This window comes from Cryptomeria japonica, chromosome 2, assembly GCF_030272615.1.
Source record: "Cryptomeria japonica chromosome 2, Sugi_1.0, whole genome shotgun sequence".
Taxonomy (NCBI): domain Eukaryota; kingdom Viridiplantae; phylum Streptophyta; class Pinopsida; order Cupressales; family Cupressaceae; genus Cryptomeria; species Cryptomeria japonica.
In genome coordinates, this window is record NC_081406.1 from 507,252,003 (window position 1) to 507,275,001 (window position 22,999).

At 37.6% G+C, this 22,999-nt stretch overlaps 1 protein-coding gene across 11 annotated transcripts in view; it reads left to right on the forward strand.

The window, feature by feature from the left end:
* Window positions 1–22,999, forward strand: part of LOC131069533 (ATP-dependent (S)-NAD(P)H-hydrate dehydratase) — a 126,365-nt gene that overhangs the window by 45,376 nt on the left and 57,990 nt on the right. For all 11 annotated transcript variants that reach the window (XM_058005015.2, XM_058005018.2, XM_058005012.2 and 8 more), the window contains exons 6-9: window positions 16,027–16,089; window positions 16,302–16,492; window positions 16,575–16,636; window positions 16,812–16,878. In XM_058005015.2, the coding sequence (XP_057860998.1) occupies window positions 16,027–16,089; window positions 16,302–16,492; window positions 16,575–16,636; window positions 16,812–16,878 (383 nt within the window). The remainder of the gene's footprint in view (window positions 1–16,026; window positions 16,090–16,301; window positions 16,493–16,574; window positions 16,637–16,811; window positions 16,879–22,999) is intronic.

Below are 22,999 nucleotides of genomic sequence, written 5' to 3' on the forward strand. Positions count from 1 at the left end.
ATAATAATGGGTAATCCCCAAGGCGCTCCATTTGAGCCTTGGATGTATTACTTCATAAACGAGATAATGAGTGGAGTCAAGATGATTGATTGGGCTCAGATGATAAGCAATAACTTGGACAGCCAGCTGAGAGATCTGGAGGCAGATAGGACCTTTTACATGAGCTCATACTTGTTCTATTCCCTTGCTAGAACCTATAGATACAGAGGCCTCACCTGTAGAGGGGCAGTGGGAAATAAAGAGAATCAATTTCCTGTCTACGATTGTTACCCTCAACTGCACATGGAAGAAAAGTTACATTTCAAGAGGGTAAATGATACATTTTTGATGCATATCACACAAACACTGCAAGGTGGATTACATCAGAGACTTTCTCAAGAGTCTATGGACTTCCTAAGCAGATTCGGGTATTGGTATATTCAATACCCGAAATTCACCTATATCAGAATTCAGGGATTTTCCGGATCTCCCTATAAGCTCCCAGTCTACGCTACCAACCGAGTTGTGCTACTGGAAGTTGTGAGGCAACTAGAGGGCTATATGACAGTTCAGAGAGATAAGCAAAAGAAGGTAGGAACATCCTCTCTCACGATTGGAAATGGACTAGAGACATGCTTGTCATCACAAGTCGCTGCCACTGTAGAGAAAAAGTTGGCTCGGTACCCTTTCTACCAATACAAGGCAAGAGGGAGCTTTGATCCATTCCATAAGATGAAAAAAGTACAAGGAATGGTATTCGAGCACAAAACTGATTTGGAAGATTATTGGGCTAATGTAATCGATAGTTTCGAAATCAGAAGAAGATTTTGGTCAAGGATTCCCTCGAGTATGGTGAGAGCAACAAAAGTATTCAGAGTTGCTGATCAAATAGAAGACAGTCCCGAGCTTCAGCAGCCGGGCTTTGAGAAGATGAGAAATGAGCCACTGGCCTTGGTTGATTGGTTAGAAGGAGAAACGTTAGATTTGGCAGATCTTATGAGATCAGTGGTCGAATACTCCAAGTGGTGGACATCTGAGAAGACAAAGCAATTGCAGTCCAAAGGTGTTGCCTTGACTTATGATTTAATGGGAATGGATGACTCTATGTCTTCCAACCCTTGTATCTCTAAAGGCAATGCTCAGAATCCAGAAAGTGTTGGGTCTCGGAAAAGAAAGGAACTAGTTGGAAGCTTTGGAAAGGCCAAGGGAAAGAAAGTTGTTGGGGAGAGACGTGAATCCAACGAAGGTCATTCCATTCTGAGTGTCGCATCTGTTGTGCCTGACCAGAATGCAGTTGAAGAACAGGAGATGGACACAAATATGGGGAATAATGAAGTAAGAGTGCCTTCTCCTTCGATTGAAGAAATAATGAGAGAGGCTGTCCAAAACCTGGACAAGGAACAAGTTCTTAATAAAGCCACAGAAGTTGAAGAGCCTGAGCCCCCAGTAGTTTTCCTTGATGGTATAGTTACTAGACCAGGAGGGATAGATGGTGGATTTGATCAAAACACTGTGGAGCAGCCAACCATTCCTGATTGGTTGAGAGAAAGGATAAGGGCTAAGGTTCCTAATGAAACCCATTCTGAAGAGAATACAACAACAATTTTGGCAAAGGTGAACGAACCAGTCATAATTAAACCACCTAAGCCAGCTAGAAAATTCTCTTTGATTCAGAGGGATAGTGCAAGGTTTAGAACGGTTCAAATAGCTGTGCCGAAAGAAGGTAAAACTCGAGACAATATTGCCCCAGAAGATTATAAGATTACTACTGTAGAGTTGGGTAAGCCTACTTAGGACCAAGAAGTCCAATACTTTGACGACTCTTGCAACGCCCTCAAGGCAAGGCTAGCCAAGGAGAAGGAAAAAAGAAGAAGGTTGAGGAAGAGAATCAACAGTGGAGGAAATATGTTCTCCATCTAACCAAGCCACTTAACCATGAGATACTTGTCACCCCTCTGTAGCCTCTTCAGCAAGAGTCGATGAAAGATTACGAGGACATGAAGGGCACGTTCACGCAAGCTAAGGAATGGATCTTAGATGCTTCGGCACGTGTTGACATACTTGTGGAAAATTTGGTATCAACACATGAGTCGGCTTCTTCATTGGTCAACAAAATTCAGGACTTAGTTGCAAACTGGGAAGATTTTGAAGAAATCCAAGATGAAATACTTCCACAATTGAGGGTCATCTGAGGTTTGTCAAAGCGAAGCTTGGTAGATGCAAGTGTCGTCCAGGTTGGGGATAGGTATGATTTTAACACTTGGTATTATGTTTTGGTCACCAGGATTGAAGTCCTGAAGAAATCTGAAACTAAGTGTTTTGAGACGGAGGAAAGTGTCAGAGAGATTTTGTTATGATTCCACTTGGCATTTCATTTCCCTATTGGAGGATGCTTCCTTGATTTCTGTGTCGGCACATGTTGTCTTCTTATTGGTTGATTCGTGATGATGATTATCTGGATAGGGTTTTCATTTGTATTAAACCCTAATTAGGGTTTAGGTGGCAGGATCTTGGCCCTTGATCTTCATTCGATCTCAGCTATTCATTGTATTCGGGAGTCCTATATAAAACTCCACTCATTTCATTTGAAAAGGTTAATAGCAATGTTAATGATGTTAGTAATAGCAATAGAGTAGAAGAGAGAGTAATAGTGTTAGAATATTGGCAAGAGAAAGACTTGAAGAATTGTTGTTGTTTGGCTATTGGATCAATGAAACATTGAAGTTATGGTGTTTTTGCTTAGTCCTTGAAGCTTATTGCATGGTTCTTTTGTCATCTCAAGTCAATATATTATGAAACTCGTTATCCATACCACTAGCTTTCTTGCTGATTGTAAGCAAGCCTTGTGTGGTCAACTGGAACTCTTGAAATTGTTTAAGTTCGATTATTGCTCAATCATTGATATGCATTCAACCAATGGTGTCTATGATTAGTAGTGGTTTGAAAATCTCTAAATATCCTTAGAAGATTGCACTAGTTCTAGTGGAGTTGTTTAAGCTATGGTGATGCTATAACTAGTTGAGTTTCACTTGTGTCATTTCTTCATTCATCCATTTTAGAATAGCTTAGAATTTCTCTAAACCCTCATCTTTTTGCCATTTTTTTGATAATCATTTAGTAGTCTTAGGAAGAAATCCCATCGCATATCATCTGCCACTCACTTCATGAAATCTTTTCAAACCATAAATGCCCCTTGATGAAACAACAATCACAACAACCAACTAAGCTTATCCACACGTAGTGATCCTACATATATGAACCTTGGAGTCTTTTTGGGTGATCCTTAAGCTAATCTTTAGCATCCAAGAGATTTTGTTCAAGAGAGGATAAGATACCTACGGTATTTTATTCTGTGTTGGCATGTGCCTAAAAAACACATCAACAGTCCCCTTGTTGAAGTATGATTTATTAATAAATAATAATAATGGATTAAAATTTAAAAGAATAAAAATAAAATATAATATAATTAAAATTTAGTTAAGTTTAATGAATGGTTAAAAGGCATGAAATGAAAAGTTGCGACTCTTATAAACATGAGATATAAAAAGGAGAGAAGAGAATTTCATTTGGGGAGAAAAAGGATGAAGGAAGAAAGAAGGGAGCAAAGGAATTGAGGAAGCATTTATGGGAAGAAGATAAGGAAGTGACTCTTTCAAAGGGGCAGCAATGATGAAGAGTTGTGACTCTTTTGAAGAGTGGTAATTGTGAAAGGTTGTGACCATTATGAAGAGGTGTGATTCTCCCTCACATTAGAGAGATATAAAGGGGAGAAGTTTTCATTTGAGAAGGATCCAGGGAATAGAACAAAACATCTGAAGCATTAAAAGCAAATTTAGGAGCAGACCTAAATCAGAATTATAAGAAAATCTGGAAGAATGATATGAACATTTATCAAAGAGATCAGAACACAAATACAAATCGGCAAACCATAATCAAGCAAGCATTGAAGGAAAAGAAGAGGAAATGTTGAATCAATAACCAGAAAATCAGACCTGATAGAATACAAAGGATTCTCATACACACCTATATATATGAGTATAGGCAGGCGGCAGCAAATCAGATTGATATAAATAGCAGACCTGTGCATTTACAAGGCTTGGGTAAAAATATAGGAATATTCCAATAGGGGACATTACAATTCTCCTTTAATAATGGCCTCCCAACATCCTTTCTTGGGGATGTTGTCTATCCAAGAAGAAAATCCCTCTCCTTCTTTCCGCAAAAGAGGCCCATTGGTTAAGGCATTTTAGAAGAGGCAAGAGATATTGCAAATGAAAAAATTGCATGTTGCATTTATACCAGTGGTCTTCATTTCAACTTGGTGATATCACCATATTGGTGGGAAATGGTGGTGGCAATCTATAATGCACCCTCTAGTTACGTAGGTCTTGGTTATGAAAAGGTGTGTACCACTTTATTGGCAAAAGCTTTTTTTGTAGAGACATTACTCAAACCAATTAGGGATTTATGGATTGAAACACCAATGTACCCTATTTCTGATGGATGGAAAGATTTAAAAAAATATATCTTTAATAAATTTTATTGTGGTGTCTTCTAAATAGGTAGTGTTTTTGAAGGCAATTGATTGTGAGGGGCAAACCAAGGAAGCAAAATTCATTTCCAAAATCCTCATTGAGTCCATAGAGATGGCAGGTCTTGATGACATTATCCAAGTCATTACAGACAACGTGGAAAATTGTAGGTCAACAGGTGTTTTGGTTGAAAGGTATGGGCACATTGTGACCTGGCAGCATTAGTATTAAAGAAAAATGCCTTTGTTCTTGGAAAGTTCACGAGAAGAATGTAACGCACTGCAGTCACAATATACAGAGAAAATCTTTTTGTCAATTATTCTTGGTGCAGGTGTGATACAAATTACAAGTGCCTTATTTTGGATATAGCACGATAAAAAAGTAGATACGAACTATGGAATTTTTGAGAAGAAGTTAGTGCTGGAAATTATTATTGCAGTCACCTTTGTAGTGACATTATGTTATGGCTTGAATAAACTAGGATTTATTTTAAAAAGGTGGCACTGTGTTTTATAAAAGGATTAAAAAAGAAGATATTGATCTCATCGCGAGGAACCTTCTTCTCAATTTATGAAGATGCTGTGTGGAAATGGAATTTAAGGGAGTGTTGTCGTGGTGAACCAGTGAACTGGGAAATGCGAAATACTTGAGGAGGCGTAATAGTTTTCTATAGAGTGGTCTGTGTGTGGAAGCAGATGATCTTGTTGGTTTTACATGATTTCTTCTGAAGCTATTGAGGGTGCAGAAATATTAGGTGCACGTTGAGATGGATTGTTATTCATATTCTGAAGAAGTTTGGTCGTTCTGATTTATTTATTTCTGAGTTCACATTTTTTGATTTGAAGGGAGTTGGTGCTCTCTTTAGTTTGGGGTTTGAGCCTCTACTGGTCTCAGTTGATGTTGAGTAGAGAGTTGGTACTCTCTTGTTAGTTGTTTACTTTGTAATCTAGGTTGGTGCCCGTTTTGAGATATTGAAGAAATTTTTGTGTCGTGGTTTTTTACCTGAATACCCGAAAGGGTTTTCCACGAGGAAAATCTGAGTTCTTTCTTTGTATTTTGTTTGCATTTTATCACTTACTGTTATTTAGTTTCTTGAGTGTGCTGAAGTTTAGAAAAGTTTGAAACACTGATTCACCGCCCCCCCTCCTTATTGTTTCCTATGTGTTTTTCACGATATGGCAAGCATTTTGTACGTCTCCTTTTAATGACTAATATTATGGAGCAGCTAAGTCATGCACATCTATTTGATGGATTAGATTATCCCTTATCAAGCAATTATCAACCCTAAAAGGTTATATTTAATTATTGACTAAGGACATGTCCTTGAGATGACACTAGTACTGTATGTACGGCTAAGGAGCTCTTGGATACCTAAGAAGCCGAGTATAGTAATTAATTTACAGAATTAAAAGGTAAGGAAAAACTGAAGAATTCTGCTATAATAATGCTGCAGTCCTATGGCTACGGAGTACTACTATAGATTTAACTGGATGTTCTATTATCAATACTTAATCAATGACTGCTACATGAATGATCAAATAACCAATAAATAGTTTCAATACAAAATTAACTACTAACTTAAAACAACAGAGTGGGAGATACCTCAAGTGGGCCCTTACTTGGGGTAGTTGCCATCCTTCAACAAATGAAATTTGGTCAATCAACTCTGCATCATAACTAACTCTATGCAAATTGATATAACTCTCGTTGCTTCTATTGCTTGAAAGAAAAATACAAATACTGGAAAGCGCATTGCATTCTGTTTACAAATTTTGCAATATATATAAAAACTCCAAACATTTCAGACTCATAACTACACATGTCAACTCATTCTTGTAAAGTAGGAAGAGGATTATTTTTCGAGGAATGACACAAAAATTCAGAAATTAAATCCTAATGTAACTCTTCTAATCTTAAATGAAAAACCTAATCTTAGAGGTGTAGCATTGTAAATTGTACACCTTTAATTAGAGTTTGCAATTTCACACTCTCCTATTACTCATTTTAGTATTTCCCATTTCTCCATGCATTATAGGACCTTTATTGATTTAAATTATATTTAACTCATTATTATGAGTCTTTTCCACTTTAATGCATCAACACTTCATTGTTTGGGCCCTTTATTCTAGGCGTACCCTTTATCTTTTATTATCTTGATTTATCATAGATCCTACCCCATTTAAAATCTCAAGACACGTTTCCCCATCTATACATTATATATTTTCATATAAATTATATTTTTGGTATTTGGATCCTATTATTTCTCATTATTGAAAATTTGAGCCTATTTTGTCGAAACAATGTGGAGATTCTAGGACAGTGTGCGAACTCGCACATGGTCCGACTCTTTTTGCCTAGAATTTCGGGAGGATAATATGGTGGTCCTCCCCTATCCAAAACTATCCCCAATGCAAAAATATAACAATTCTAAGTCAGCCTAAAGGTGATTTTATTATGAAATTCCTATATGAGGCATCCCTCTCAATTCATTTCATCAAATTTATCAATATCACATTATCTCATTATTTCTCCAATTCAAGAGCAACACTTCAAGAGCATATCTAATTCAAGGAGTAGCAAATTACATCAAGGCATCTTCATTTATGTTTCAATTATGATTGCATGATGGATTTTATGTGATTTATCATGTTATTGCATCAACACATGGAGGACTTATCCTAAGGACATTGCTTTATCAATTGAAGGTATAATCAATTTAGTCAATCATTTAAATTCAAGCATTTCCCATACAATTTCAATTCAATTCAATTCAAGTGTTAATTCCAAACCCGGGTCTGACCTAGGCAAACCCCTATCAACAACACCTTTTTCTCTCTTTCTCTATGTAGGCGATAGGTTCAGGGGCCACAATTATAAAATTAGGCAGAGTTGACAAAGATGACCAGATTTGACTTTTGCAAGAGTGAAAATCGGAGGATCAAGTCGCCTAGAGCCACATGGTCCTAGAAATGTTTGACAAACTTTTGGGAGAAGATTCTGAGTGCCATTTTGATCTCGAAAGCTTCTTGTTTGTCCACATCTAATAACTAGAGGACCAAGACGCCCAAAGTCACCTAGTCTTGTACTTTCGGGCTGAATTTCCTGACACAAGTGCCTCTTTGTTCCTTTTGCTTAGATTTAGCTTCATGTTTGCATACTGCATTTGTAACTTATTGTTTATGCTATTTTATGCCAAATTTCCATCATTTGCCCTAGATCTAGCGTTCAAATCACATCCTTTCAATTGCATTTTAAACTCAATCAAAAGGAATAGAATTCAATCTGCATTCAGCCCTCTTCCTAATAGAATTGAGGTTGAATCTATTGAGTTTGTTCTCCTTTTAATGTAATCTGTGTGAAATAGGTCTAATTCCTAGTTTACATAGCTAAACTTGTGAACTCCTATTTTCAGACATTACAAGAGGCATGTATAGGCAAGTGGCAAAAATCGTGCAAAAAAAGAATATTGCCATTAATTGATGTCTAAAAGTTCTTGTTCCTCATGGCAATAGTCATTTACTAGCAGAAAACATCTGTCTTGCATGTTGTGGTTCCTCCGGATGCGGTACTTCAGTTTGAAGTGTCAATCGTCATTGTTGTAGAGTAGCAATCCTTCGATTGCAAGTATCAACTCCCATGGTCAGCTGCAGGCCAACAACAGTCCATCAACTTTTGCTTCCTTTTGGCTGCATGGAAAATTAGTCATTTCCACAAAATACTTATCCATCACATACTTTATCATAACATATCATCACATTTTAGTAATAATCACATGCATATGCAAACATTTATCAACATATCAACAATTATGTTTAGTGCTTTAAATTTAACATTAAGTTTTAAGAATATCAACAAATGTCTTGGAAATGTTTAGAGGTCTTAACAAGTCATAAGAAATAGAAATTAAAAAAGTGGCAAATTGAAGGCCTATCACAATCCACCAAAGTTGGATGAATAGGTAAATGCATTGGTTGTTGTTAGTGCAAGATCTAAGATATCAACTCAACTTGATTTCAGTAGGCCATTGCTAGAGGAAATTGTCAAAAATATGTGGTTCATAGTAGAAGGCCAAATGAGAATATGGTAGAAAAGAGTTAAAAAAAATTATTTGATGGGTGCACAAATTGTAGGAATATGACCTTGACTAACTTTCTAGTGGCTCATAGTGATACTTTGGTGTTCTTGAAGTTCTTAGATGTATCATGAGTCAAGAATGCAGTGCCTTTGTGCATTTTGTTTGTGGTTAGTGGACTAGGAGTTGGGGGTGCAAATTGTCATTGGTAATGTAGTTGGATATGTAGCTACATAGTCTTCTTCAATATGAGGCAGCCCACCATGTTTTTGAGCCTTTTTGTTGCCCCTTGCGTTGGTTTAAAATGTGAAAACATGGTAAGACTGGATGGGTCAAATGCATGGTTGGAGGTGCTAGAAGTATCATAAATTTATATACAACCACACTTGAGTTCTTAGCTTGATGGGTGAGCAATCAAACGAAATGAGCTCATGTGACCGGGGCTCACTTGATTCACCACAAAGTTCATCACATTGTAGGGGTACTATCTTTGTTCAAACAAATGCTTGTGAGACATCAATAATTGGAGTCTTTATTGAAGAAAGGTTGAAGGTAGTCTTTCTTGATGTGTTCAACAATGGCGTTTGAACCTTGATGGCAAGAACAACACCACCACCACTTAATCATCACACCATGCCAATATTGGCAAGATTTTCAAGGTAACTTAGAAAAATATGATTTATGAATTTCTAATCTGGTATTTAAAAAAAAATCTATTAATTTAAGTTTTTTATATTTCAATTTTTAGGTGATAGAGCCTTTGGTCAAGGTTTTGGGTTTTGTTGATGGGGATAAAATGCTTATGGGTTATTTCTTCGAGGTAGTGGATATGGCTAGGGATACCATATTGCATTATCATGGCAGAAACAAGAGAAAATGTGTAGTTATTTGGTCAATATTTGATTGTAGTTGGACCAACAAACTCCTCTAGCCAATATATGCCATGATTGAGGTTATGGTGGGTCTGATCACATGCATAGAGGATGACACTTCATCATCCTTAGAGATCAAATTCTTCTATAGATGAGTTGTAGGTCTACATTGTTATAGAGGGGAGGCTCTTTTCTTCACTTCTATGCATTTGAATGAAGGGCAATCTAGCAGCAAGGTTAAAACTTTTTAGTCATTTAATCCCACACTTATTTGATAAATGCAATTTTAGCTTAATATTACAAATATTTACTTAATACTTACAATTTGTGAACGTTTTATTTGTAGGCTTGTGGTATGAAGTTAATGATGCTTTCACACCAAACCTTCAAAGGTTAGCCATTTATGTTGTGTGAAAGCCTTGTAGTGTTTCTAAGTGTGAACATAACTGGAGCCTATTTGAGATTATTCACACTATGAAAAGGAACAATTTGAACCAAGAGCATATGAATGACCTTGTTTTCATTCAATACAATTTTTCCCTTAATGGAAAAATGAAGGAAGGGAAGGAGTCTCATGATGCCATTGTCTTGGATGATAGCAATCCAATATTTAAATTGGATTGCCAAGAATGTGAATGTCATGTTCATTGAAAGGAAAATGGAGGAAGGGAAGGTGTCTCATGATTAGTGATAACCAATAACTTTAAGAACAAGCTTCTAATTTACATTATGTTGGTTGAAAATTTTATACACTTGGGGAAATATACGACATTCTGAAGAGACTCTTCCACTATTATGTTAGGAGGAGAAAGAGGCGTCTTGATGGAAATTGAAGAAGGAATCTCATGAGGTGAGTCCGAAGTTAGAGACTTAGGGGCATCATCTGATTGCTGTCCTTCTTTTGGATTATCAGGATCAATCACATGAACGTGAAACCGGGACTTTTCCTTTCAATGAACTGTCGCCTCTTCAGGAGGAAGCACTATTGCCCGACTAACCTGCAATCTGATCCTGGTGCCTGAAGATGATGCACCTTCCTTGTTGTCAATCTGAATCTCAAACTTACGTCCAAGAGGCCCCATAGAGTCATCTTCCTTCCCAACCTTGATCTTGATGAGTCTAACACCATACCTTTGAGCCAAGTGTTGGTGTTAGCCAAGATAGGCTGAAATCTTTCAAGAATGGACGTGCATTCTTTATGTGACCATTGGATTAAAGGAAGTGGGGCTTCCTCAACCCTTCACGAGATGTACTCTGGATCAAGCACACATGACCATCATCGATCATTCCTTGTGGAATGTCCACCAGGTTTAGATCAATAACCTGCTCAACAGTAAGCGTGCAGTAGTCCATCTTGAGAACCTCCATTTCTGTACGAAGGTCTACACAGATATGCTCAATACGATGCACGTGCACGAAGGACTTTTTGATCTTTTCCTTCATACCCCGGTAATCAAAATCTGCCCTAGACTTAAACATTTTGAGTTTAATCTCTTGCTTCTCAGTCTCCGTAGCTTTGGCTTTGACGAATGTGACAATAGAATACCGACCAATTTTCAGTGGGTTTGTTGTAGAGATCCCCATTCCGACCTTATGTCTGACAGATTGATGAGTGTGCACAGCCATGATTTGTCTTCTCAACTCCAAAAGAATGATCTTATCAGTCAGCTATCTAGGGAGCATGTATGGTTGCCCGCTGTAGCATCCGACCCTCACATAAGTGAAAGTTGGGAATTGAAGAAACAAGCACCCATACTCATTGACTCTTTCCCATGCTTCATCTGACACCCTTCTGTTCTTTAGAGTCTTGTCAAACTGGCACATGAAGTAACCAAAGAATGCATCTTGATCTCTTCTAAAATGTAATCTGCTGGGTCTCAAAGGTAGCTGATCATAATATTCCCACACAGGTATAAGCGAGCGATCACCCTTGGTAGAAAGACTAGGGAAATGTCTGAGTGACGCTACCAAATACACTAAGTGAAAGTTGGGAATTGAAGAAACAAGCACCCATACTCATTGACTCTTTCCCATGCTTCATCTGACACCCTTATGTTCTTTAGAGTCTTGTCAAACTGGCACATGAAGTAACCAAAGAATGCATCTTGATCTCTTCTAAAATGTAATCTGCTGGGTCTCAAAGGTAGCTGATCATAATATTCCCACACAGGTATAAGCGAGCGATCACCCTTGGTAGAAAGACTAGGGAAATGTCTGAGTGACGCTACCAAATACACTAAGTATGAATTCATGTAGAAAGTCATGGTGGAAGGGACTGCTGCATGTTGCTCGCACAAAGCATCACTGATAATCTCCCAATGATATATGATGGGATTGCCTTATGAACATTGTAAATTGATACATCCAGGGCTCAAAAACATTAGAGTGTTCAAGACCCATTATCTTGCTGAGGAGAGTTATGATGTCTCCAATTTCCCATTTAAAGTCACAGTGGTACAACTTAGCCCACCTTGAGAAGGCGGCTCGTGGCTCATGAATTCACCTGTTAATATGACGTTTGCAGTCCTTTTCCCCCTTGACATAGTACTCGGCTGCACTATCCTTTGAAATTTCCATATAAACAGGTGCTGATGGTATTCTGAAGACTTTCTCAATTGTATCTGCATCAAGGCGGATTATTGCCTCACCATCATCATTTTTAATGGTTCGTCTCCTTGTCAAAGCGATGGGCGCAAGTGAGAACAAATTCAGGTTCTAGGGAAGCCACTGGAAAAGAGGATGCGTGATGGATGTGGCTGTCCAACAACAGCTGCATATTACTATTCTGCGGATCCTCGACTCTCTCAATGAATTCTGACATGTCCACATGCCCTATCTCTGTGTCTTTTATGTGATCCAAAGGAGAGGAAACTTGCGAAGGTGAAACTTCATTCTAGTACTTGTCATATTTATACTTCATCTTCTTCAGAATAGGAGAGGATGGTAAATCTGACATTGAAGGATAACCTGGTATACTGCGATGAAGACTTAAAAGTGTTAAGGCAACATCATAATCAGTTGCAACTAACATTTTTCCTTCTTTAGTTTGGAAGAATCCCAACCCTTGCACTTCACGACTTTGTGAGAGAAAGATGGGAAATAAATGGGAATGGTGAAAATTTGACTTTGACCAATTTCGGATCTTGGGGAAAGTTTTACAAGTATACAAGTTGGGAAGAATGAACATGCAATCGGATTTTTAAAACCCGAATGCAAGTATACTTGTAAAACGGAAAATGGAGAAATGAGTGAAAAATGAGATTTAGACTTGTGGGAAATGACGTGAACGGAAAGTACGGATATAAGCAATACGGATGGATAAAAATAGGAAGGTTTTGGAAATGTCATTTTCAAGAAAATGGGAAGAACTTTGGACATGCAATCCAGTTCTAAAAACCCGATTATGGAAGGATGGGTATTTTTCATCTTTGCAACTTGGAATTCACTAGAAGATGGTTAAATTCTTATAACCATAAGGGAAGATCAATTATTTTCATCCAACTTGTAATCGGGATTTAAAATCCCGAATACAAGTAAAGAGGGAAAATGGGGAAGAACATTGCAATTCACAAATTGCTTTGCAAAGAGGAAAATCTCTCTCACAAAACCGATTTTTGGGGCAAAATAAACATATACATAAATTTACAACTAGAAAGGAAAAACAAGAAGACAAGAAAACAAGAAAATGAAACAAGAAAAGAAAAGAAATCATACCTTGTTTCAATCTGAAATGTCTCTTCAAAAGATGATCAATCTTTGAAAGAAGGGAAGAGAACTCTTAAATAGAGACTAACCACATTCCAAAACCGTAGCCATGTTTTTACCAAAACGCCATGGGCAGCAAAACGTGGCACCAAATGCAAATTTATTGGCACAAGAACCGGTCAAATCTTCCTCCAACTTCAATGCCTAGGTGAAGGAACACAAAACAATTTAGGAGATGGAAGATTCATGGAGTTTGGATCCACCAAAACGTGGGATTTGGCAAACATGTGTTTGCTGTTTTAGATCCAAAAAACCAGCAATCATAAACCCCAAATGGCGTGAAATGTGTTTGTAAATGCATCAAAATAGGGAGGAATCCAAAACGCCTTCTATCTCCCAAAAAATCTCCATAAAAATTGCTTCAAATCTCCAACAAAATCGCCTTCCTTAGCTGGTCGGGTTTTTGGAAAAGAAATGCAAGTTTCATTTTACATGTAATAGTGAAAATCTGGTTTTAATTCCCATTTTACAAGTTTAAAATGTTACTTTTCTCTCAACAAGGCAAAATCGGTTTTTTTGGACACAATAACAAGTTTAAAATGTCACTTTATTCCATTTCTAAGCAAAATCGGGTTTTGGAGAGAGATATGCAAGTTATAAATAACTTGTAAAGGGAAAATAAAATCCCTACAACAAGTTTTAATAACTCAACACATGCAGCAGGAGAATAAAATCCCCATTACAAGCAAAAGACACTAAAATAGGGATTTTACAAAAGAATTACAAGTGACCTTTAAATATGCAATTTAAAATTAACTTGTAGCTTATCCAAAAAATCCCAATTATGACTTTAAAAAACAAAAAACATCAAGGGGAAATAAAAAGTAAGTTACAAGTTCTTTTTTCAATAAAGTGCACTTGTAATTAGCCAAAAATTTCCCTACAAAGACTAAAACAAAGAAAATCATTAAAACTTGCAATTCAAGGAAAATTTCCCACCTGCAGTCAGGGAGAAAAAACCTGAAATTGAAGGAAAGACATAGCAAACGAACCCATAATGCGATGAAAATTGAAACGTGGTTCGAGGATGGACTGAGGATTAAGCCAGTCCAAGGGCGAAGCAAAATTCTGCCTCGAGAAGCGTGCCGTAGAGTAAAATTTTCATTTTTTGACAAAAAATTTATGTAATGGTCCTTCATTTTTGAAAACAAAAATGAGGACAACACATTAATTTGTATTGGAAAATCTTTCCAATTTTTGACAGAAATATCAACTTATTGGCAAATTTATGCACATCACTAGAAATTTTTATAAAATCCTAATGAATAATAGGTAAACACATTAATTACCATGTGAATCCTTTGTTTTTGAAAAAAATTAAATTCCTAAGGAAAAAAAAATTACTAATTTGGGCTAACCAAAGAAGTAAATTTTATCTACATTGTATGTCCATCAATATCCATAGAATTGGTTGGCACAATCCCCCCATATATTCTTTTGCTTTTTTGTAATGCTAAAGTTAGGGGCCCAAAGGTGGTATCCATCTTAGGGTCAAGGGGAAATGTGAGAGGACATTTCCCCCTTGTGGGGTTTGGGACAAGGGCCCTAGCATGATCTTGTAGCAATATAGGTGGGTTGAGGGGTGGAGCCCCCACTGCCAAGCACAAATCTACTATCGAGAAAGCATTGGAGCTTATATGGGTTGAACATTTAAAATTAACACCATGTAAAGAAGATTTCTATATAATATCGCTACTCAAAGTTATAAATTTGATCAATGAACCAAAATCCATTCCCTCCATTGTGGATTGGAGAATTATGATCCAATATATTTGCATTCCCACCAAAGGTTTATGATTCAATGTCTTATTGTTGCTACAAAGTCTATTGTTGCCATGATAGTTGTATTGCTATGACTTATTGTTATTATTGCAATGATTGTTTGATGATTTATTGATTATTGTTGATTGATCTTATTCTTACTTAATGTTGTGGTGATGCCTATTTTGTTGCGATCTATTGTGATGATGATTCTTTCATTGATGCTTACTATTTCTTGTTCAATTGTTTATCTATTGCTTTTGGATTGAAGAATATACTTTTATTATTGCAAAGGTTGTGTCATTGTTTATTGGTTGAGCTTCATGTATTGCATGATTTCATTGATGAGAAAAATTGGTGGACTTTAGTAGTGTGGAGTTTTGAGGAAGTCATACTTTCATTGATTATTTTTCGATATTTGTGATTTTACAAATGCGATCTGAATACATTTGAACTGTATTCTAGAGCTGATTGATTGTTGTTGATTGGCGCGTTACAAAGATTTCAATTTTGGGAAAGGTCTATCAAGGGGAGCTTGACTATACCGATAAATGTGTGGATGAGATATGTGATGCAGGTGGAACACTACATTGACTATGATTCTTGTGAAATGATTTCCATCATATGAGATTCTTGTGAGAAAGAGAATGATTTGTGAACTGAAAGAGAAGTTTAAAATTTGAATATGACTCTACATCAATTGTGATAGCTAATTTGAGTATTATACTCATCCTTTGATTGTTATGCTATGTACTATACTTATGATTTTATACATATATGCAAGGCAAAATAAAAAGGTGGAAAATTAGAGGTTATTAAGGTAGTGACTCATTGGGCTGGGTGATTACATGCTTTATGTGCAAATGATCAGATGTGTTAAGTCTGGTTACAAATTTCCTCATCCGTTAGGAGGAGTGCAGACGAGAGTGAGTTGCTTGTCACTTGGTAGAATGCCTTAGTCATATTATATAATCTAAGAATGAATGTTGTGTATAATAAATTATATGACAACTGATACTGGCAGCGTTTACTCACATGCTTGCAGGAATGCGTGAGAGAAATTATTCTACTTGCTAGACGAGGCAACACTCCACTTGTTATTGATGGGGTAAATTTTACTTTTCCTTTTCAATACTTATGAAAACAGTTTATTTTTCATTGGTAGTGGAACTATTGCTTTATACATGGATACGATTTTTCATTTCCATTTATTGCATTTGTAATGAATTTGTTGAATAGGATTTAAACCCATTTGTTAAAAAAATATTCAAGTAATGCATATACATAGAGTTTTTATAACTATTTTCTTGCTGTCTACAGGATGGACTGTTTCTTGTGACTAATAATCCTGAACTAGTGGCAGGATATTCTCTAGCAATACTCACACCAAATGTAAATGAGCATAAACGGCTAGTTCAGAAGGTGATGGAACAGGATCAGAGTCCTCTAGGGGACAAAAATGGAATGAAAGATAAAGATGCCCCACAGCAGTTGCAGATGCTTTCTATGCAGTATGATCATTGTAGTATTTTGCTATAGTCTCTTTTTATCCTTTTTCTTTAACTTATGTGATTCCTCTCAATGTTTTGATAGAATGGGAGGAGTGACAATCTTACAAAAGGGAAAAACGGACCTCATCAGTGATGGAAACAAAGGTATGAACAATGCAATGAAACCAGCTTTGAAATGTATGCAGGAATATTTAATTGCTGATCTTTTGTTTGCCCTATACTGTAGTTTTTGTGCATGCTTCTTCTGGCTACTGAGCACATGTACTCAAATGCAAAGAAAAGTTATTGAATAATTGATTTGTAAATATATTTTTTACAGTATATGGTGTGAGTATTTTTGGATCGCCTCGTCGATGTGGTGGCCAGGGTGATATTCTTTCTGGCAGGTAAGTAAAGTGACTTTTCGTATAAGAACTTGGAGATTTGCAATTTACGTGTAAATATAATTTTTAATTGTTTGGATGAATGATCATATCTTGAAATTCTTATCCTTTTTCATGCTTTCAAACTAGTGTGTAGTTTCTTGGTAAAGCTTACTAAGAATTTTGAAGAAAGGTGAGTCCACTTTTGCTAAGTAGTTGTTTCCAATAAGCATAAGAAAGGAACCTAGTTATATATAGGTGTGTTTATGACTAACTTTAAGCATATAGAAGAATAATATTAGGTGTTCTTTCCCATTTTAGTCATCATTATTGTGTGTGTAGTGCAAGCTGCATGACTAATTATATATCAAAGAAACCATTTATGCTTGACAGAAGCAATCATAGATGTACGAGTTAAGGGAGATGGCCATTTTTTTTTTCTTAGTGATTAGTCATCCTCGAGTGTGTTGACGTTGCGAAAATCATATCGCTACAACTCTCTCCAGTCAACGCAGAATAGAATGTTGAGTATCCTATCCTCTCTTGAGATATGGAAATCCATAATGCTGTTTTAGTTGATCAATGGGGACGACCTCAAGGTTTCAACTGTCAGGTCATGACTGCAGGATAGCTCAATAGTTTGACGTGTTTTGCTGGAAACACAAAGGAGACTTACGGTTAGACAAAATCGGTTTTGTTCACACGGGTTCAATAAGATTTTACAGTTTTAATTTCATCAAATTTATCTTTGATATGATGCTGTTTGGACATCAACTTTGATAAAAAGGAGGAAAAAGGGAAGCGAAAGAGAGAGAATGTCTAATTAATCTAGCTAAGACAACATGTTTAGAAAAATAGACAGAAACCTTGAAAAAACCAGATTAAACAGCATCAGCTAATGAAACACAACTCTGTAAAAACTAGTGCAATCTTCAATGGGAGTTGGATTTTCATGCTATTGAACATAAATTCAGAATCAAATATTCATTCATTTAATATTTAATAACCGAACAAGAGCATAAAACTGGTTCAGATTAACCATGCAAGAGGAAATGACAATTAGTCAATCCTTAATGGTGTGAACACTTAAGATTTCTATCAGATATAATTCTAAAAAATGCCATCTGAAATTAAACTACATAACAGGAAAAATGAAAGATGAAGAAGAAGACCACACACTCACAAAGAAACCAAACAACTTTAATATCCATTAAATCTGCATAAATTCCGCCAGAGTTTCAACAACAATCTTTACTTCTTACAAAATAAGGGAGAAACCATCCCTTATATAGACTTTCAAAAATGGATGAATGGCCAAGATCTAATTTTACAAGTGGCCTAGATTCATCTATAAAACATGGCTGCCCATACCCATTAATGGATAACAAAATATCATCACCAACCATCAACTAACTAATAACTACCAACTACCAAACATAAAGTTGCTCCAAAAAGTGCACTTGCACGAAGCTCAAAAATCTACAATGATTTTGGTAGTTGGAAAGAAACTTTATCTAGTTCCCCAGATTCACCTACATCAGAATAGTAGGCTTTGAGCGAACATCGTATCGGCTTCCATGTTACCCATCAGATAGATTAGTCCTCATGGAGGTAGCAAGGCAGGCACACCCAACAGGCAACATACTCAGGGACAAAAATCAGTTAGGAAAGCACTAGAAGAAAGTTTGTTATGATTCCACTTGGCATTTCATTTCCCTATTGGAGGATGCTTCCTCGATTTTCGTGTCGGCACATGTCTTCTTATTGGTTGATTCATGATAATGATTATCTGGATAGGGTTTTCATTTGTATTAAACCTTGAATATTCCCGTTGGCGGACTTCAAAATCATCTGAACACTTGCTTCAGTAGTCCTCTATTGATGCCTTGGCCCTGTAATGCTTGTCGTAGGCCTTCTTTCCCAATCCAGCATGATCAAAGCATTTCCTGGGGAAATGTTCCTGTAAGCAATAGGACGTGAGTTCGTCGAATGATTCCTTGACCTGCACCGAATTCTTGAAGTGCACATCAAGGTTACCTATGATCATAGGGAAGGTAAATCCTAACTGATTTTTTTCCCTGAGTATGTTGCCTACTAGGTGTGCTTGCCTTGCTACCTCCATGAGGACTAATCTATCTGATGGGTAACATGGAAGCTGATACGATTTTCCCTCAAAGCCTACTATTCTGATGTAGGTGAATCTGGGGAACTGGATGAACCATGCACTGTATTTTCGAATCAGGGTGGTAGCCTGCTTCGATAGCCTTATGTGCAACCCTCCTTGCATCAATCTGACCATGCACATTGTAAAAGCATCATTCACACACTCATACTGACCAATCACATATGCAATTTTCTTTTCTCTTTGGGCTATGTCTTAGTAATGCAACTGAGGATAGCAGTCGTATACTTTCACTCAATTTTCCTGTTCCCAATCTCACCTCTTTTGATTAATCCTAGTAGCGGCTGATGTCGAGCAAACATATAGACCAGGAAGGAGGTCATTGTGAAATACTTTTTCTCATCGAGCTCAACCAGCTGTGTATGAATGTTATCGCTGATGATTTAAGCACTCACGTGATCCAAACTCTATGGAGATTTTATCTTGAATGACAAGTTTTTGCCACTTGTTTGCTCTGTCTAATTTCAACCAAAATAACCAAAATGCACAATTTTCCTCTCGGCTTCTCAAACTGTTTTGTGAAACATGGGCTTCTGCTGGCACGTCACTTATTTCACTCGATGGAATGAGGGTTTTGTGAGATCTTGAATTTCGGCTTAATGAGTCACTTCGCGCAATTCTAAACTTGGCCCTAATTTCGGCCTGAGTGAAGGTTTGGCGCTAACATTCATACACAGTTGGTTGAGCTCGATGAGAAAAAGTATTTCGCAATGACCTCCTACCTGGTCTATATGTTTACTCGATATCAACCGCTACTAGGATTAATCAAAAGAGGTGAGATTGGGAACAGGCCAAATCAAGTGAAAATATACGACTGCTATCCTCAATTGCATTACTATGACATAGCCCAAAGAGAAAAGAACAACATTGCATATGCGATTGGTCAGTATGAGCGTGTGAATGACGCTTTTACAATGTGCACGGTCAGATTGATGCAAGGAGGGTTGCACATAAGGCTGTCAAAGTAGGCTACCACCCTGATTCAAAAATACGATGCATGGTTCATCCAATTCCCCAGATTCACCTACATCAGAATAGTAGGCTTTGAGGGAACATCGTATCGGCTTCCATGTTACCCATCAGATAGATTAGTACTCATGGAGGTAGCAAGGCAAGCACACCCAGCAGGCAACATACTCGGGGACAAAAAGCAGTTAGGATTTACCTTCCCTATGATCATAGGTAACCTTGATGTGCACTTCAAGAATTCGGTGCAGGCCGAGGAATCATCGACGAACTGGCGTCCTATTGCTTACGGGAACATTTCCCCAGGAAATGCTTTGATCATGCTAGATTGGGAAAGAAGGCCTATGACAAGCATTACAGGGCCAAGGCATCAACAGAGGACTACTGAAGCAAGTGTTTGGATGATTTTGAAGTCCATCGGTGGGAATATTTAAGGTTGAGTGTTCAACAAATGCGACTTTATGAGTACTGCTAGGTCCTAGATCAGGTAATAGACTATGGAAATTGCTTGAAAGTCCAGGAATTTAAAGAAGTCAAGGACCTCCCGCTAGCCATTGATTGGACTCAGGATCCCATCACAGATTTTGAGGCTGTCATGGAGGGCCCAAGAAGATACACAAATAGCTGGCTATCCCAACAGATAGAGAGGCTAACCCAATTTACATATAATTTGATGGGTACTCTGGATTCCCAGTCTTCAGAAGACGAGGGGACATCAAGCACGCCAAAAGAGGAGGTTGAAAAACTTGAAAAAAAGAGAAAGAAGGCAAGGGCCAGCAGGGGGACTCGAACATCAAAAAGGACAAGAAGAGAAAAGATCCCAATCAAGAGGCCAAAGGTTACTTCCTTATCCAAGGACCCCAGTTCAGAGGATGATGTAGTTGAACTTGACCACCTACCAACTCCACCTTCACAGGATGATCCTATTGCATCAGAAGCAAATGATCCGCAAATGCAAAGTCAACAAGAAGTGGAGGCAAGGATCATTGATTTGGATGAAACTGAAAATCAAGTAGAGGAAGGAGAGATTGCACCTGATAAAGGAACTGACAAACAAGAGCCCACACAGGAGAGCAGGCATGAGTTGCAGCAGGAAGACGACAACAAGGATGACACCACGGTTGAGGGAGAAAGGGAAGAAGATAGAAACCAAGAACCCAGCAGAACTGAAAAACAACCACTATTAGAGGATACCCAGCAGTTTCTCAGTGAAGTGGAGGAAAACACACCCGTGAGTAAAGGATTAGATACGGCACCCATTCCTCCTATATCCGATCACTTACGGATAGGCAATGAGTCAGCTGAGGCCTTTAAAGAACAGAGTGGAGATTTAGTGGCCACGTCTGGACAAACCATTCCTCACGATTGGTTGATAGCCTGGGCACAACGGAAAGCGGTTGTCAAGCCACCAATTAACCTGGAGGATATCTTCTCTTGGATAGGAGAAATAAAAGCTAAAGGAAAGAAAAAGTCAAAGACTTACTCTAGGATTACCAAAGATGAGCAAAGGAATTGTACAATTTATATTGCTGCCCCACCTGCAGACAAACCAATAGATCAGGTTGCATTGGCTGACAATAGCATCACGTCCATTCTAATAGGGTGAGCAACCAAAGAGCAGGAGAGGGAAGAATTCAAGGATTCCGTACAAAATATGCTCAAACAGCTAGATGAAATGACTGCTGAGAGAGATATGTACCGAGCTCGTGCTGAGCAAGCTGAGGGGTACATAGATCTCCTGTTGAGACCACTGTAACATATCGATGAGTCTCATATTCCCCCATTGGCGTTAGCACAAAGGACTATAGCTGAATTTGAGGGAGTGCGTGACACCTCCAAGGCCGTTAGAAAATGGATCCAGAACATTAGAAGAAAAGGAGAGAAAATCATTATGGTTGTGCGAAAAATGGCCCACGACCGAGAGACCATTCACATCAAGGTGTTTGAAGTAAAGAAAGAATGTTTCAATGTCTATGAGATGGTTGGTATGGTTTTGGCCCTCATGAGGGCTCTTTTTTGGACCCACACTCAGATTCCCACATTACATACTATCCTAGATCCCTACGACATCAACACTTTCAAGGAGTGGTACTGGATTGCCAACACATGAAAAATGATATGGGGGACACCATAAATTAAGAGCAAGATGAGTGCGAGCAAATTTTGTCAAACATTAAGAATGTAGGTGAAAAAATCCTTAGCGCGTTAGTTCCTACTTGGAATAGTAACATGAAAGAGAACGATATAAGATCACGGTGGGAAGATAAACTGAGAATTGATAAAACCACGTACTCCATGGAGGACCTAGAATTTGCTAGTGAGCTTCATGCAGACATATTGGGTTTTGAAGCTCATCGGTCGATCTGGAGTGAAGAGCTGAAACATATGGATCGCCATCGAGAGGGTATGCAGTACAAAATATGCAATCCTCCTATGTCTCCCAGCAAAGAATTGTTCCAATTGTGCATAAGATTTCAGGATTACGTTCGGGTAGAACGTGCAACAGGTTGAGACATCTAGAAGGACTACTTGCAAGAAGAAGTTGAATTCTTGGAGAAAGAGTCTACCTTGGGGAAAGAAAAAGTGCTTTCTTGAAATATTTGTTTCTCTTAAGTTCTAAATGCACTTTTTCAGGATAAAGTTTCTTTCCAACTACCAAAATCATTGTAGATTTTTGAGCTCCGTGTAAGTGCACTTTTTGGAGAAAGTTTATGTTTGGTAGTTGGTAGTTATTAGTTAGTTGATGGTTGGTGATGATATTTTGTTATCCATTATTGGGTATGGGCAGCCATGTTTTATAGATGAATCTGGGCCACTTGTAAATTTAGATCTTGGCCATTCATCCATTTTTGAAAGTCTATATAAGGGATGGTTTCTCCCTTATTTTGTAAGAAGTATAAGATTGTTGCTCAAACTCTGGCGGAATTTATGCAGATTTAATGGATATTAAAGTTGTTTGGTTTCTTTGTGAGTGCATGGTCTCCTTCATCTTTCATT